At 39.5% G+C, this 17,065-nt stretch overlaps 1 protein-coding gene across 4 annotated transcripts in view; it reads right to left on the bottom strand.

Moving 5' to 3' along the window:
- Positions 1-17,065, bottom strand: part of CFAP44 (cilia and flagella associated protein 44) — a 154,661-nt gene that overhangs the window by 40,384 nt on the left and 97,212 nt on the right. For all 4 annotated transcript variants that reach the window (XM_058437495.1, XM_058437496.1, XM_032150163.2 and 1 more), the window contains 3 exons: positions 6,537-6,714; positions 3,301-3,801; positions 758-961 (listed from right to left, as the gene is read on the bottom strand). In XM_058437495.1, coding sequence (XP_058293478.1) covers positions 758-961; positions 3,301-3,801; positions 6,537-6,714 — 883 coding nt within the window. The remainder of the gene's footprint in view (positions 1-757; positions 962-3,300; positions 3,802-6,536; positions 6,715-17,065) is intronic.

The following is a 17,065-nucleotide window of genomic DNA, read 5'->3' as shown; positions in this document are numbered from 1 at the left end:
AATCAGCTTTTTAGTGCTAAGCATCCCCCCCAAAATCTAAATTAAATTGAAACTTTTCCTTGAAATTCCTTAAATTGAATATGTGGATGTCAGCTAATATTTTTGCATGTGTAGTCTCAAAAACCAATGAATTTTTTGTATTGATATATAACTAAAACAAAGAGACAGATAATTTCTAGTGAAGCTAATATACCTAAAAAGGAATGTTACTATTTAGCATATACTATCTGTTTAATAGAATCTTTCTTCTTTTAAAACAAAGCTAGTATAATTTATTTTCTGAAATTTAATATACAAATATAACAAGGGACCTCATTTCGTATGATAGTCAATCATATATTACACTGAAGCTATCACATTTAAGAAACTCACCAGCTTCTTTTTCAGTTATTTTCATAAGGATAACATATAATCAAAACTCAATTTTGTATCACAGCTTACTTTTTTATTTTTTAGGGAACCCAGCTCACCAGGCTGGAGTAGAGTGGCACAATCAAAATCTCACTTTTGAAAATTTTATTCTCCTACCTTACAGAATATCAGACCAAATTTACTAAAAAACTAAATCATTTCTCTTTGACCATGAATACTAAAGATGGAGAGTAGGTAGGAATAACAGGAAAAAGGAGGAGGGGAAAGAAGACAAGAAAGAGATGAGGGCTAGAACAAGTGGGAGATTTGAGTTAAGAAGAAAAAGAAATCAAGTTTCTCCATAACTAAGGAAGCAGCCAGCTAGGATTCTTCTGCCCACGCATACTTGCATGTACTGTTCCTCTTTGTCTAAGGAATTAACACGTTCTTGAAGTATGTTCTCCTGTTTTTCAAAATTCTTCAGGAGAAGTATTTCTTGAAATAAGGTGACATGGTGCAGGTCAGATAATTTCATCTGAGTATCTAGTTTCAGTTTCTGATGTCTAAGCAGACGGAGTTCTGCATCGAAAGTGACAACCAGTTCTTTGATCTGAGATGGAAAAAATATTTGAGGCTATGTTAGAAGACTAGATAAATGCATTTTTAAACTATCTAACAGTACTAATTTGTATGAAATCATTTTTTATTATGCCCTTATGGATGGAGAATTGTGTGTGTGTGTACAGTCACAAAAATAAATTCATTAATGGCATTAAGTTTACATAAATTTATTAAGTGGTAGGAATTGTGTAACTAGAAGTCCTTCCACCTATTTCTTCACCATTGACTAAGCCATCAATCAAGAATGCCCTTCTTGCTGTACTGTGTAGCTTATGAGCTCTCTGAGTGGGTAGTGTTTCTATCTGTCTCCTCTTTATTCTCCATAGTATCTCTACAATCCCTTTTATATAGTAAGCACAAATAAATACGTTTCCCAACTTCTTATGTTGAAAATTTTCAAACCCACAGAATGGTAAATATTTTAAATAGACAAAATAATCATGGAGCCACAAAAAATCTGTTCAATCTTTTCCTAAGATTGAAGAAATTAAGGTCAAAGGTAGTTTTCCTGATAAGAGCCTAAGTATCCCAAGTCCTGGTCCAGACTTTAATCCATTATGATCCTTCTAATTTTAAGTCCTCAGTTTTGTTCTGATTTTGGAACAGCTTTCCCGCTCAGTATCACAAAGGAGATGAAGAGGTCAAGAGAGAGCCCCAAGGGCTGATTCTCCTGAGGAAACTGGAACAATAGGAAGAGACAAACCATTCTATGTTTTTAATTAGTTTGTACATGATAGGTGGCCTCAACTGTCAAAAGCCTGTAGTAAGTGAGGACCCAGACTGGGGCTGAGGAGAGAAAGAGATCTGTGGGTTTGGAGCAGTGAAACTACCAGAGAAATTTAGAGAGCTGAAAAAAAAAAAAAAAAAAAAACAGAGAGAGAAGAAAAAATTAAACTTTTAAGTAACTATCGCTATAGACTATATATTTGGGCTCCCCTTTAAAGCATATTTAACAAACTTGAATTATTCCTGCATTTATTTGGAGGCAGGTCTATATTTTCTTCAACGCAACACCATTCTTAAACTGGACCACATACGTCTCCAAGTCTGTAAGGATTACACTTGTTTTATTCTCTCCAATCCCAATAGCCTATAAGCTTTGTGAAGATAGAGAACATGTCTTTCTTAAGAATTGTTGTATCCCTAATCCTATCTGTGTCCCTGCATACAGAACATCCAATAAATATTTGTTAAATTAATAAATTAGTTACAATTAAATCAATCAAAACCTTTGACTGAATATCTATTATATGTTTGACATTGTCCTAGACTATGTGGAGGAATCAGAAGAAGTATATGTGGCCCTTTGCTCAAGAATTGTGTAATCTAATTTTCAAAACAATACTAATACCCCCGAAACAGCAAGGAAAATTAGTGTAAAACATGAGATGCTTATTACAGGTGCAACTGGAGTTTAGAAACAAGGACAGCATAAGTAATGTGGGTGGAAAATGCTGGAGAGGGTTTGGAACTGAGCTGTGCTTTGAATGATGACTCAACTCTGGAAGGAAGTCATTACTGGTAGAAGGAAACAGCAAAGGAAAAAGCACAGATATAAAACTCAGAATAGTGTGGGAGGAAAAGGTGGAGTGGAGAGGGCAAGAGCAGTGAGAAAATAGGGCTGGACAAAGAAGAGATAATGGTGAAGAATAAGGCTGAGAAGCTATTGAGGGCATCACCACAGGGTGGAGCTGGAAAGACACACTGAGGAAACGGAATCCACATGGCTGGTAGCAGAAAGTTATCTATCCAAGAAAGGTTCTTCTCCTTTCATATTCAAAGAACATCCTGCCCAACAGGCCCTAGTCTGGTCATGATTTTCCTAGAAATAAAAATAGTCGTCATTCCAGTTCCAGAACAATCTCAAACCCAGTAATTACCATAAACACTTCTACTAATGCAACAAACCACATATTAGAGAAAAAGGATGGTGTGAAAAGCAGAGGGTGTCCTGTTTCTCTGGAAAATTCTTAACTATGTTCTATCCATCATCTATGTTCCATCCATCATCTAAAAGCTGCTCCTCCACTTCCCCTTTACGATGACTTCAGTTAGATGCCAAGTAACTGAAACATGGGCTTCCCCTTCATTCTTTGTCAGCTTTCTAAAACAAAAAGTTTAAAAACTCTGTACTTCTGGGAAGAGCATGATGATTTCCAGAAGGCCAAGGATGGGGAGGAAGCCAAGCCATCACTGAGTGGTGAGCTGGTCAGGGTTTGGGAAAGGTTCATGCAGAGAAATTTTAAATAAATAAACAAAAAACCCAACCCAATTTTTTCCCTTCTCTTCTCTCTTTCAGCTTTAACTAGGAACAGGTTCACTGCTTACCCTGTTGACCAAATACTGTTGCATGTACACATGTTTAATCTCGTCTCTCTTCATAATTTCCAGCTCCACATCCGTTGGCTCTGCTTTTTCAAATTCCATACACTTTGGTATATCTAGGCTGAATGTTGATGCCTTTGATGACCTAGATATTGAATCGCGGGTTGTCAAATCCCCATCCTTTCCAGAAGAGAGCTTGAGGAATCCTCCACCTGGACCTCCAGACCCTATCTGTTCCACTCCGGGGGACTTCTCGTCGTTACTTTGCATTTGCTGTTGCTTAAAATTTAGGAGAGTTTCTTCATCATACTGAAATCTCTTTTCTGGAACTTCTTCTGGGTGTATCTGAGGAATTTTGGGAATGGGTACGTGCTTGGATATGTGAAGAGTCGACTGAATGTTCTTCAGTTCTTGTACCAGGCACTGTATTTCCTCAACAACAGCCACTTTAAGGTCTCTAAGAGAGAGAATGCACTTGTTCATGTGCCTTTTATTTCCATGGACCTGAAAAAAAGAAGAGGAAGGAAACAACAGTACAACCCTCTGACAAATAACTGTATGGAATATGATCTGCTCTTTTCCCTTGCTGAAAGGCCTAGCAAAAATTCAAGATAAAAATTCATCTGATCATACCTTTTTACCACCAAGTTTCCCTTTACTCTAATATTTAGGATTTTTTCCATTTAGGCCCTCCAAGATGGAAGGACAGTCTAGATGTGACCTCTGGTATCTCTTGGCTTCCCACAATTTGTTCCCTCCAACTGGCTCGTGTGGCTGAGTTCCCCTGTCCTCCTTTATCACTCCATGGAAGTCCTTCCAGGAGCCTTATTCAAGCTGGATACTCTCTCCAGGGAGGAAGGGGAAGGCCATTAATTCATTTTCCTCCTGGAACTTTGAATCCCTTTGACAGACTCACTTAGGGCTGCCCACCTAGGCCCAAACTACAGGTTAGCCTATCTTCATTCTGTATTTTGGCCACATGATTATTGTTACTCTTTGTGTAGGCAAGGCCATGATTCTGAATTTCAGTAGCATGTCACACCAAGAGACTGCAGGATCCTTCCTTCATTCCTTCTCCATTTATCAAAGCCAAGCTGTGCCTCTGCTTCCAGGCACAGGGGCTATACAATCTCATTGCTCTTTCATTACCAGCTGTCTCCCTGGTCTGTGTTTTCTAAATGCCATTCCGAGAGCCTGAGAGCACATGCAACCCTACCCTACTTCCTGTGTGCAGTTAGGATACTAGATTGTCCAAAGGCCATTAAGTGTTACTTTGCATAAACATACAGTTTTTTAAAGATCAAAAGTCACTCCTTCAAGCAGTCTTACAAAAGCTACATATATATTTACTATCTGCAACACAGAAAACTGTATCAAGATAGAGGAAATGTTCTGCAACTTGAAAATAAACCTTTAAACCACTAAGGTTTAAACTCAAAAGCCAGCAGTTGGGTGAATGGACAACCACCTCTGAAGTGTCTGAGGGACTGCAGATTAGGCCACCAAGAACAAACCCAAATCACTGATGGCTGCAAGGCCTACCTCTTTAAGGAGCCTCTTCACACATCAACCCTTTCTTTCTAGTTTTTCAAATACCACACAAACCTAAATACTGGCTGAGAAAAAAGACGAATAATACACTATTTTAAAAATATTTAATACTTTTCAATGATTTTCAATTTGACCATGACGATAAAGACCATTTATGGATTTTGACCATTAAATTAACCCTATGAGGTATACCAGACATGTCTTATTGTTAATTGGTATTAATACTCTTTTTATAGATGAAATAAAAGGCTTAGGGAGATTTATATGACTTAGCAAAGTTCACATGGCTATTAAGTGGCAGAGATGGAAACGGAACTCCAGTCTTCTGACTTGTAGAAAAAGGTGTTCCATGTGATTTTATTTTAATAAAACAAATTTCAGTGTAATGCAATTAAGTTGAAGATATCATACCTGCCCATCTCCTCTAGCTAGAGTATGAAATTTCAGATTGGATAAATTGTTGGTCATAAGAACATTTCTCTACAATGATGTATGTAACATGATGAATAAATAAAAATTACCTAGAAGAACAACTAGGAAAACAATCCAAATGTTCATTACTAAAATGTCCAAATTTTCCATTTTGATGAGAAACACACAGTTATGAGTTATGAAAATGGATTTATGGATATGAATTGCCAAGCCAGGACCCTTATGCTGCTGGGATGCATCTCTTTGGTGAAACAGAAAAAGACACCCCTTCCTCAGGATATTTCATTTTCATTTGTCAGAAAATTATAAAATATTCAAAAATACTATTAATATATCTGTGATGTGATTGGCACCCTCCCCAAAGTGATGCCTTGAAACGTGCAACCTCCACAACCACATTACGTTACCATGTATCAAGTTCTCCTAAAAGTAGTAGCTCAGATGACCTTTAAGCCTTTAAGTATAAAAAGTCACTTGTCAGTTCAAATGGTGATTAAAGAATTAATATAGCAGGAAGAGGAACATTCATAAGAAAATGGGCACCAGAATGATCAGGATGATTGAAAGTGGTTTAGAGGAATGTGGAGAAAATAACAAAGAAATATATTAGTTTGTTAGCATTGAGTTGCCTAGAAAAGTTTGGAAGTCCTACAAAAAAAGGCTAAACAACGGCCTTTTAAATCTAAGTCCTTAGTGGTTCATGGCAACGAAAAACTACATCCAATGAGGATTTGTTTGAATTTCAGAGGTTCAAAGTCCACAAAATATAAGCTTACCCATGAAACTGGTACTGAAACATGGTATTTTAAGGAAAGCTCAAAGACAGAATGAGTCTTCTGGGAAATGCTAACTCAACAAAGATGTATTAATACTTCTAATAAGGCCACAGCAAAAAAAGAGATAGAGACGTTCATCAGAGAGTCAAACTCCAACCTAGATTACCAGATATCTTTGATGACCCTGCCATACCTGTCAGGTAATACCTATCTATAACCCTCAGATACACTATAAGTATTTGCAGCTGGTTCTTCCATATTAGCTGACTAACCATGGGCAAATCTCTTGTCCTCTCTGGGCCTCAGTTTCCTTATTTGTAAAAAGAGGACATTCTAGATAATCATGGAAGTCTTTTCCAGTTCTAAATTTCTATGGTTATATATTCTTATTGACCAGATAGGGAAATGAGTGGTTTTAGCAGAATTTAATTAAGAACCCAGGGTGCTTTCTCCATTGTCATAAAATCTGCAGATAAGTACCAAAGAATCTAGGTGTCCTAGTTCCTCTTCCTTCTTGGCCGCATTTATTCTCATGTGCTCAGGTATCTTGTAGTCTGGGGCTGTCTTCAGATTGAAATCTCCCATGTACACCTGGGCTTCTTTGATGGCTTGAAGATCTTTGGGATCTTCATAGTCGTCACCAGGTTTACTCTTGTATCTATTAGAAAAACAGACAATCCACACACAAATATGACAATAAACTCTAATTTGTCTACTTTAATATAGGCATATATTCAAATTTAACCATGAAACAAAAGTATAATTTCAAATCTGTGATGCCACTTTTGTCACAGAGCCGAAGCATTTTTTAAAAGTCAATTACAATGTTTAAAGTATCCCAAGCAAAATAATATACAATTATATAAATAGGAACCAATCACTAGATTGTACTGAAATAATCTGAATTACTGGTAGGCTTTGGTTCACTTCTAAGTAATTCATATTAACATTGTTATTTATTCTCTTGATATAAATTAAGCCTTGGAAATTAGGTGGGTTTTTTAATGACTAAAAAGTCAATTAAACTTTTTTTTTTTTTTTTTTTTTGAGACGGAGTCTCACTCTGTTGCCTGGCTGGAGTGAATGGTGTGATCTTGGCTCACTGCAGCCTCCACCTCCCAGGTTCAAGTGATTCTCCTGCCTCAGCCTCCCAAGCAGCTGGAACTACAGGCATGCGCCACCACACCCAGCTAATTTTTGTATTTTTAGTAGAGATGGGGTTTCATCATGTTGGCCAAGATGGTCTCGATCTCCTGACCTCATGATCCGCCTGCCTTGGCCTCCCATTGTGCTGGGATTATAAGTGTGAGCCATCATGCCTGGAAAATTAAACTTTTTAATTGCATAAGTGCTTGCTGTAAAATTTTCAGAAAAGGTATCTAGTTTAAGATGATAGCATAAGCATATATTTGCCTCTCCCTCTGTCCCCAAATTCCCTGAAAATGACAGTATAGAAGTACAAAACATTGTAAATTATCAGAAAAGCTAAGAATGGAATAGAAAGCCATGAGCAAACCAGTGACACTGATCCACTTCTGGAAGACAAAAAGAAGATGAAATTACATCAATGAATAAACCAGACCAAACTATAGCCCAGAATACCCACAAGATAAGGCCAGAAAAAGGATTGAATATTATCTTCTTGGTGAAGTCCCTAGAATGCTCCAAGCACAAAGAGGACAGGTATAGAGAGTGGAATGGAATGCTAGATATATTTAGCAAAATTAATTAAAGGATTGAAAAAAATGCTTAACCAGTTGGGCCCTCCCAAACTTTCCCACCTACACACATAGAAAACAGTGGCAATCTTTATATCCAGACTAAAATTGAAGAATTACTCTCTACAGAAACTGAACTCTCTGCTTTGGAAGCACTAAGGTATCTAAAGGTATGGGCTATCATAGTACCTTGGTACTAATAAAAGGCCCTTCACTGGGAGATCGCAACATTCCTGTCTAATTTTTTAAAGTAAAGTCTACTAGCCAACATGAGCATGTACACATAGCTCTCAGAGGAAACCCATACCATCTGTTGTATTAACTGATAATCATTTAAACTGCACTAAAATGAAGGATTACTATTATTAAAGAAAAGGAAAGGAGAAAGGGAGAAAGGAAAGGAAAGAAACAAAAAGGAGGAAAGAAAAAGGAAGGGAAAGGAAGAGAAGAGCTACTTCTGCCTCTGGCAATGTGAGAGTAACAGGGCCCATTATTATCCTCATAATTTAAACAACCAGAAAACTGAACAAAAAATATGTGAAACAACTATGTTCAGACATTGAAAATAAGCAGCATAAAACTGTAATTCTTGAGAAAAGTAAAAAGACATGATCCTTATTATCTCCTGGCTGCCGCGTATAGGAAATTACCAGCCTGTGGAGTAGGATCAGGATCCCAAATACAGCCCAGTGAACTCACTGACTGAAGAGACAGAGATTAGAGTACATGGAGGCCAAATCTGGTGCTAAGAATTTGTGGAAAAGAATATCAGAGGTACACAAACAAATGCCTCTGGAAATCTACATAGGGCCTTAACATTTTGTCTGAGTATTAATCTGTACATGTGTAATGTGAACCACAATGAAGCTGGGCAAAGAAAAATTCCTAGGAAAAGTACAATTACTGGGAAACTGTAGAACAAATAATTCTCATAGTTTACACATAGCTGGGAATCACTCATGTTCCCACCAACTGGAGAGACCTTGTTGAGTACAGAGGACATTCAAGAATAATCATAAAAAATCATGCTTTCAAAGAGAGAAAGGCATAGAAGATATGAAAAACATTATCAATCATCTTGTCCTAATTGACATTTATAGAACACTACACCAAGCAATGCAAGAAAGCACACTCTTTTCAAGCACATATTGAACTTTTCTGTAGATAAACTGTATATGCATGGCCATAACACAGTTCTCCATAAATCTTTAATAACTTAAATTATACAGACTATTTTCTATTACCACAAACAACTAAATTAGAAATCTAACAGGAAGATATTTTTTAAACCCCAAATCTTTGGAAACTAAACTGCAAGTCAAGGAAGTAATCACAAGGGATATTAGAAATACTTTGGACTAAGTGATAATAAATATCTACCATATGAAAATGTGTAATGCAGCTAACTCAATGCTTAGGAGGAAATTTATAGTTTAAATGTTTATATTACAAAACAAGAAGGGCATAGAATGAAAGCTTATACACAAGTTCACACATTAAGAAGCAAGAAACTAAAAGCTAATTAAACCTAAGTTAACTAGAAGGGAAGAAATTATAAAAATAACAGTAAATCAATGACAGAGAAAGCACACCAAACAATATTTTAAAATCTATGACCAAAAGCTAGTTCTTTGAAAAGACCTGTAACGTGGGTAAATCACTAGCTGGAATGATCAATAAAAAGAGAGAATATGAAAATTAACAATATAAATAAAACAGAGGGCATCAAAACAGATACTACAGAAATTAAAATAAATATAAGGGAATAATATAAACTACTTTATGCCAATAAAATTGACAACTTAGATGAAATGCACAAATTTCTTCAAAGACACAAATTATAAAAACTGACTCAAGAAGAAATAGAACATCTGGATAGCACTATAACAACAAAAATTTTAAATTTGTATTTAAAACTATCCGTCAAAGAATACTTACAGATGAAGTCATTGAAAAATTCCTTGGTAAAGCAGAAGAAAGAAAACAGAAATCCAAAAAATAGAACAAATAGAAAACAAAATATAGAATAGCAGAGGTAAGCCCTAAATATAAATAAGTACATTAAACATAAATGGTCTAAATATACCATTGAATGACAGAAATGGGTAGCGTGGATTTAAAAACACAACCCAATTGTATGTTGCCTAGTGAAGTTAGTAAAGACACTAACTTCAAATATAAAAGTATAGGTAGGTTGAGGTAAAGGATGGAAACAGTTATATTATTTAACCACTGAATGCTTCCTAATATAAGGAACAAAGTGTGGATGCTAGTTCTTCCCCCTGTATTTCAATATAGTACTGGAAGTTCTAGCCAGTGCAATAAGAAAAGGAAATAAGATGCAAACAGATTAGAAATAAAACTGTTCCTGTTTCCAAATGACATGGTTGTCTGCACATAAAACATCAAGAAACCTACCAAAAAAACTCTTACAACTGAGACAGTCCAGAAAGGTCACAGGATACTAGATAAACAAAAATCAATTATATTTCTATGCTAGCAGTGAATGTGAACACATAGACACCAATATTATAAACACAATACCGTTTAAAATTGCTCAAAAAAGAAATGCATACATGCAAATCTAACAAAACACGTATAGAACTTTTAATGCTGAAAACAGCAAAACACTGATGAAAGAAATCAAAGATCTAAATAAACGGAAAGTCATACCATGTCCATGGATTAGAAGACTCAACACAATAAAGATACAAATTCTCCCCAAATTAATACACTGCTTTAATATAATTCTTATTGAAATTATGGCAAGATTTTGTATACATATAGACAAGATTTTTCTAAAATTTATATGGAAAGACAAAGTAATTATAATGTCTAAAATAATTTTGAAAAATAAAATGAGAAGAATCACTCTACTAGATTTCAAGATCTATTATATAGATATATGAATCAAGACAATGCAGTGTTGGTAAGAGGATAGATATATAGATCAACAGACTTGAAAGTAAACCCAGAAATAGATCCACACAAATATGTCCAAATGATTTCTGACAAAGGTGCAAAAGGAATTCAGTGGAGGAAATGTCTTTTCAACAAAAATGCTAGAGTAATTGGACACCTGTAAGAAAAAACAAACAAATCTCAACCTAAGTCTGATAACTTATTTAAAAATTAGCTTAAATATAAAATGAAAAACTATAAAATGTTTAAACAAAAATAGGATAAAATATTTAGGACCTAGGGCAAGGCAGAGTTCTTAGACTTGACACCAAAATCAAGATTTATATAAGGAAAATTGATAAGTTGGACATCAACTAAATTAAAAACTGTTGCTCTGTGACAAACTCTGTTAAGGGAGGCCAAGTGCAGTGGTTCACACCTGTATTCCCAGCACTTTGGGAGGCCAGGGCAGGTAGATCACTTGAGATCAGGGGTTCCAAACCAGCCTGGCTAACATGATGAAACCCTGTCTCTACTAAAAAAAAAAAAATGCAAAAGTTAGCGGGGCATGGTGGCACAAGTTTGTAATCCCAGATACTTGGGAAGCTGAGGCGGGAGGATCATTTGAACCTAGGAGGCGGAGTTTGCAGTGAGCCGAGATTGCACCACTGCATGCCAGCCTGGGCAACACACGAGACTCTGTCTACAAAAAAAAAAAAAAAAAGAACAAACTCTGTTAAGGGAGTGAAAAGACAAGCTACAGACTAAGAGAAAATATTTGTAAACTATATATCCAACTAGTATATAGTATATATCCAGGACTAGTATCTAGAATATATAAAGAAGTCTAAAATCTCAACAGTAAAAGAGCGAACAATCCTATTCAAATGTGAGAAAAAGACACGAAGAGTCATGTCACCAAAAATATATAGATGGCAAATAAACCAATGAAAATATGTGCTTGTCACGTGAAACTACCTCATATCAGATTTTTTTTTTAATCCCCAAATCTCTCTGCTGCTTGCAGAGCAGACTGCTTCTCAGTGTATGTCAGGGTCTGATTGAAAAGTAACATAACATCTCTCCAGGAGCGTTCAAACATTTGGGTGAAATTCTGGAAAGTCTCTCAGGGTCATCTGAAAAGTTGCCAAGATCTCTCTTAATTTGCTTTAAGTCCTGTAGGGAGAAGGGGACCTTGGCCTTACTGGGCCCAAATTCACTGGGCATCTGTTGGAGGGGCAAGAGTGAGACTGGGGCTTGTTTAGGGTGAGGATTTCTAAAACGGGGCAAGTGAGGGGCTGAAGCTGGATATGGAGGTCAGGGTGGATCTGGAGGAGCAAGGCTGGAGGGAGCTGACTCCTCTGCTGGGGGTGCCTTTGGGACTCATATCTTTAATTCCCTGGGCTTACCCCTTGCTACCTGAGATGGCCAACAGGAGGGCTGGATCAATCAATCCTACACTGTTGGGAAAGTCTGGGTTGCCTTGCAAGCTATAGAAAGCCTGCACATATGGGGCTTCAGATCATCTGTCCTCACATCCACAGAAAAATTCCAACTGCTGAATGGTATCAAAATGAATGGTTCCTTCCTGAGGCCAAGCCATCCTTCCTGTAAATCATAATTTGGCCAAACACTTGTGCAGAGGTCTATGAGGGGTTTTTCCTCCAGATTCAGAGGGTCAAACAGTCCCAGTGGTTCAGCATACACTCCAGAGGAGTCTGAAAGACAGGGAATAGAGGCAGCCCTCATTCCTTTCCTTCTTTCAGTGAAAACTCAGTGTGATGGAGACAGAAAGCTAGCATCCTCCTTTCACTTTCCACCCCTTATCCCTGAGCTGGCCATAGGTACCACTGTGGTATGTACCCATGAAGCAGGGGAAACCTAGAGAATAGGAATTAACCACCCTCACCTATGCCTCCATTTCTCCCTGCTGTCGGAAAACTGAGCTCCCTGGGCCTGTTTATGCCATGAAGCATGGTCTCCTTCCATGGGGTAAGAGGTTTAGTCGGCAGGAATTGGTCCTGCTTTACACTGTGCCTGTTGCCTGGCTTTGGATCCCTCAGATGGGGTTTTTCTTTCTAGGTCCTCAGCCTGAAGCTTGGAATCGAGGTTGGGACTGAAAAAGTATTTTAGAGGCTGTTTATATCTATTTAGAGTGTCTCAAATGTGCACTGCCAAATTCGCAGTTCTCAGCCAGCAGGGGCCATTCCTGTTAACTTTCTTATCAGAAACAGAGCTAGGGGGAGCCCTCTCACGTAGAAAAGGAAAAAAAGAGAAAAACAGTTTAAGGGGCAAAAAGAGGAGAGAGTCTGGGGGAAGAAACCCTTGCTTAGTGCAACTGGGCCTTTCTAATCCTTGTATCTTTCCCCCAGTTCAGACTAGTTTGAATTCTTTGGCCAGGGGAGGAGAGGGTCCATTGGCGTGGTGGGCAAGAAGCACATGTCCGTTGGCCCTGTGGGGTTGCGGCTACCATCATGGCTTACTCCCGCCCTGCTTGTGACTGTTGGGCTCGACCCTTGCCTGCTGTGGGCATGCCCAGGTGCCCAAGCTGGGAGGAAAAAGGGTAAGGAGAGGTGCCCTGAGCCATGCATGCCTGCAGCTGTCAAAGTGGAGGCATACACGGCATCTCTAGGAAAAGTTGGTCTGATTTTCACCTTCGGAGGCTGAGCCTAATGCTCATTTTGCTTAGTAACATTTCCACAGCCTGTAGCAAAACTCCTAACATTATAAAAAAAGAGATAAGAGCCATTTCAAAGACAGAAAAGAGACAAAGCCTGGGGGTTTCGACCTCCCAGTTAGGGTGGAGTTTTTAAAACCCAGTGAAGAGAAACAGAGCCTATTACCCACAGGAAAGAGAAAGGTGGCAGGGTTTTGAAAGAGAGGCAGACCCAACAGTTTGGCATTCACTCACACTCACCTTCCACAATCCCAGATGAGTCCCCAGTTTAAATGGGAAAGGTTCCCTCGTCCCCCTTGCAGGGTGTGCGATGGGGGTGTGGCTCGCTTCTTCAGTACCCCATTGCTCCAACCTCTAGCGGAGCATACAGACAGGCAGGCTGTGGGGCTCTGACCACATGGCAGTGTCTAGGGGTGAATGTTTACAGCTGAAGCCCCAGTGGGCGTGTGTTACAGGATGCTCTCCTAGTTTGCTGTCTATAGGCAGCCTGTGTTAACCAGCTCAATTAGACCCCCTTCCTTATCACAAGGACAGAGGGATTTCTCTACCCCGGGGTTTCTTGCCTTGGTGTACTGGAAGAATCAGATCACATGTGGCTTGGAGAATGAGTGCAAATTTTTATAGAATGGAAGTAGCTCTCCACCAATGGGAGAACCAGAAGGGAGATGTTTTTTCCCTGGAGTTGGGCCACTCGGCAGCCCCAGCCTGACTGTCCCGCCAAACTCTGCCTCGTCCCACTGGTCAGTGGCCTGCCAGCGTGCTGGCATCTGTTGATGCCTGTCAGCATGCTCTTGATGACCAGTTATTTGTGTCTTCTTCTGCCGTTGTGTCCCTCATGATGTCCAGCCATTTCTGTGTCTGCCTGCTATGGTCTCAGGTTTTAATAGGCCCAGGATAGGGGCATGGTAAGCCAGGGTGGTCTTGGGAAATGCAACATTTGGGCAGGAAATGCCTGTCCTCACCTAGGTCCGTGGAGATGGAGCCCTACCCAGGGACCAAGCCTTTCTCTACCCAGCACTTCCCTTCCTCCCTTCCATATCATTTAAAGGGACCACTCCTTTCCCTTCCCAGCACTCCCGTATCAATATTGGATTTTTTTTTTAAAAAGAAAGAAATTAACTTCAGATGGTTAAAGATAAAGGTAAGAACCAAAACTATAAGATGTTAGAAAATACAGGAGAATATGTTTATGATTCTGAGATAGAAAAGCATTTCTTAATTCTTAAAAATCATTCTGACTATACAGTATTATTAGAAAAATGGAATTCCTGGACCAGAAACTCTAAGGATTATAGAAGTTCTACCAAGGTATCGCCACCCTAAAAGATCCAGCTGACCTGTTTGTAATATCTCCTTCTCTGTTTTTATTGTTTTCACTTTGGAATTTAAATGATCACAATGTCAATAAATACAAAGATTTTTAAGACATGTTATTTTGGGGCTCACATATTAAAAAGATAAGAGTTTAGGTAAGGGGGTGGAGCCAAGATGGCCGACTAGGAACAGCTCCGATCTACAGCTCCCAGCCTGAGCGACACAGAAGATGGGTGATTTCTGCATTTCTGTTTGAGGTACCGGTTTCATCTCACTAGGGAGCGCCAAACAGTGGGTGCAGGACAGTCAGTGAAGCGCACTGTGCACGAGCCGAAGCAGGGTGAGGCATTGCCTCACTCGGGAAGCGCAAGGGGTCAGGGAGTTCCCTTTCCTAGTCAAAGAAAGGGGTAACAGATGGCACCTGGAAAATCGGGTCAGTCCCACCCTAATACTGCGCTTTTCCAACGGGCCTGGAAAACAGCACACTAGGAGATTGTGTCCTGCACCTGGCTCGGAGGGTCCTATGCCCACGGAGTCTCGCTGATTGCTAGCACAGCACTCTGAGATCAAACTGCAAGGCGGCAGCCAGGCTGGGGAAGGGGCGCCCGCCATTGCCCAGGCTTGCTTAGGTAAACAAAGCAGCTAGGAAGCTTGAACTGGGTGGAGCCCACCACAGCTCAAGGAGGCCTGCCTGTCTCTGTAGGCTCCACCTCTGGGGGCAGGGCACAGACAAACAAAAATTCAGCAGGAACCTCTGCAGACTTAAATGTCCCTGTCTGACTGACAGCTTTGAGGAGAGTAGTGGTTCTCCCAGCACACAGCTGGAGATCTGAGAACGGACAGACTGCCTCCTAAAGTGGGTGCCTCGCCCCCGAGCAGCCTAACTGGGAGGCACCCCCCAGTAGGGACAGACTGACACCTCACTCGGCCGGGTACTCCTCTGAGACAAAACTTCCAGAAGAACTATCAGACAGCTGAATTTGTGGTCTCATGAAAATCCGCTGTTCTGCAGCCACCGCTGCTGACACCCAGCCAAACAGGGTCTGGAGTGGACCTCTAGTAAACTCCAACAGACCTGCAGCTGAGGGTCCTGTCTGGTAGAAGGAAAACTAACAAACAGAAAGGACATCCACACCAAAAACCCATCTGTACATCACTATAATCAAAGACCAAAAGTAGATAAAACCACAAAGATGGGGAAAAAACAGAGCAGAAAAACTGGAAACTCTAAAAAGCAGAGCACCTCTCCTCCTCCAAAGAACGCAGCTCCTCACCAGCAATGGAACAAAGCTGGACGGAGGAGGACTTTGACGAGTTGAGAAAAGAAGGCTTCAGATGATCAAACTACTCCGAGCTACAGGAGGAAATTCAAAACAACAGCAAAGAAGTTAAAAACTTTGAAAAAAAATTAGATGAGTGGATAACTAGAATAACCAATGGAGAGAAGGGCTTAAAGGAGCTGATGGAGCTGAAAGCCAAGTATCAAGAACTACGTGAAGATTGCAGAAGCCTCGGTAGCAGATGTGATCAACTGGAAGAAAGGGTATCGCTGATGGAAGATGAAATGAATGAAATGAAGTGAGAAGGGAAGTTTAGAGAAAAAAGAATAAAAAGAAATGAACAAAGCCTCCAAGAAATTTGGGACTATGTGAAAAGACCAAACCTACGTCTGACTGGTGTACCTGAAAATGACAGGGAGAATGGAACCAAGTTGGAAAACACTCTGCAAGATATTATCTAGGAGAACTTCCCCAATCTAGCAAGGCAGGCCAACATTCAGATTCAGGAAATACAGAGAACGCCACAAAGATACTCCTCGAGAAGAGCAACTCCAAGACACATAATTGTCAGATTCACCAAAGTTGAAATGAAGGAAACAATGTTAAGGGCAGCCAGAGAGAAAGGTCGGGTTACCCACAAAGGGAAGCCCATCAGACTAACAGCTGATCTCTCGGCAGAAACTCAACAAGCCAGAAGAGAGTGGGGGCCAATATTCAACATTCTTAAAGAAAAGAATTTTCAACCCAGAATTTCATACCCAGCCAAACTGAGCTTCATAAGTGAAGGAGAAAAAAAATACTTTACAGACAAGCAAACACTGAGTGATTTTGTCACCACCAGGCCTGCCCTAAAAGAGCTCCTGAAGGAAGCACTAAACATGGAAAGGAACAACTGGTACCAGCCACTGCAGAAACATGCCAAATTGTAAAGACCATCGAAGCTAGGAAGAAACTGCATCAACTAACGAGCAAAATAACCAACTAACATCATAATGACAGGATCAGATTCACACATAACAATATTAACTTTAAATGTAAATGGGCTAAATGCTCCAATTAAAAGACACAGACTGGCAAACTGGATAAGGAGTCAGGACCCATCAGTGTGCTGTATTCAGG

Source organism: Hylobates moloch, unplaced genomic scaffold (assembly GCF_009828535.3).
Source record: "Hylobates moloch isolate HMO894 unplaced genomic scaffold, HMol_V3 SCAFFOLD_4, whole genome shotgun sequence".
NCBI lineage: Eukaryota > Metazoa > Chordata > Mammalia > Primates > Hylobatidae > Hylobates > Hylobates moloch.
The sequence above is the reverse complement of the archived record's forward strand: the minus strand, read 5'-3'. Positions and strand labels throughout refer to the sequence as shown.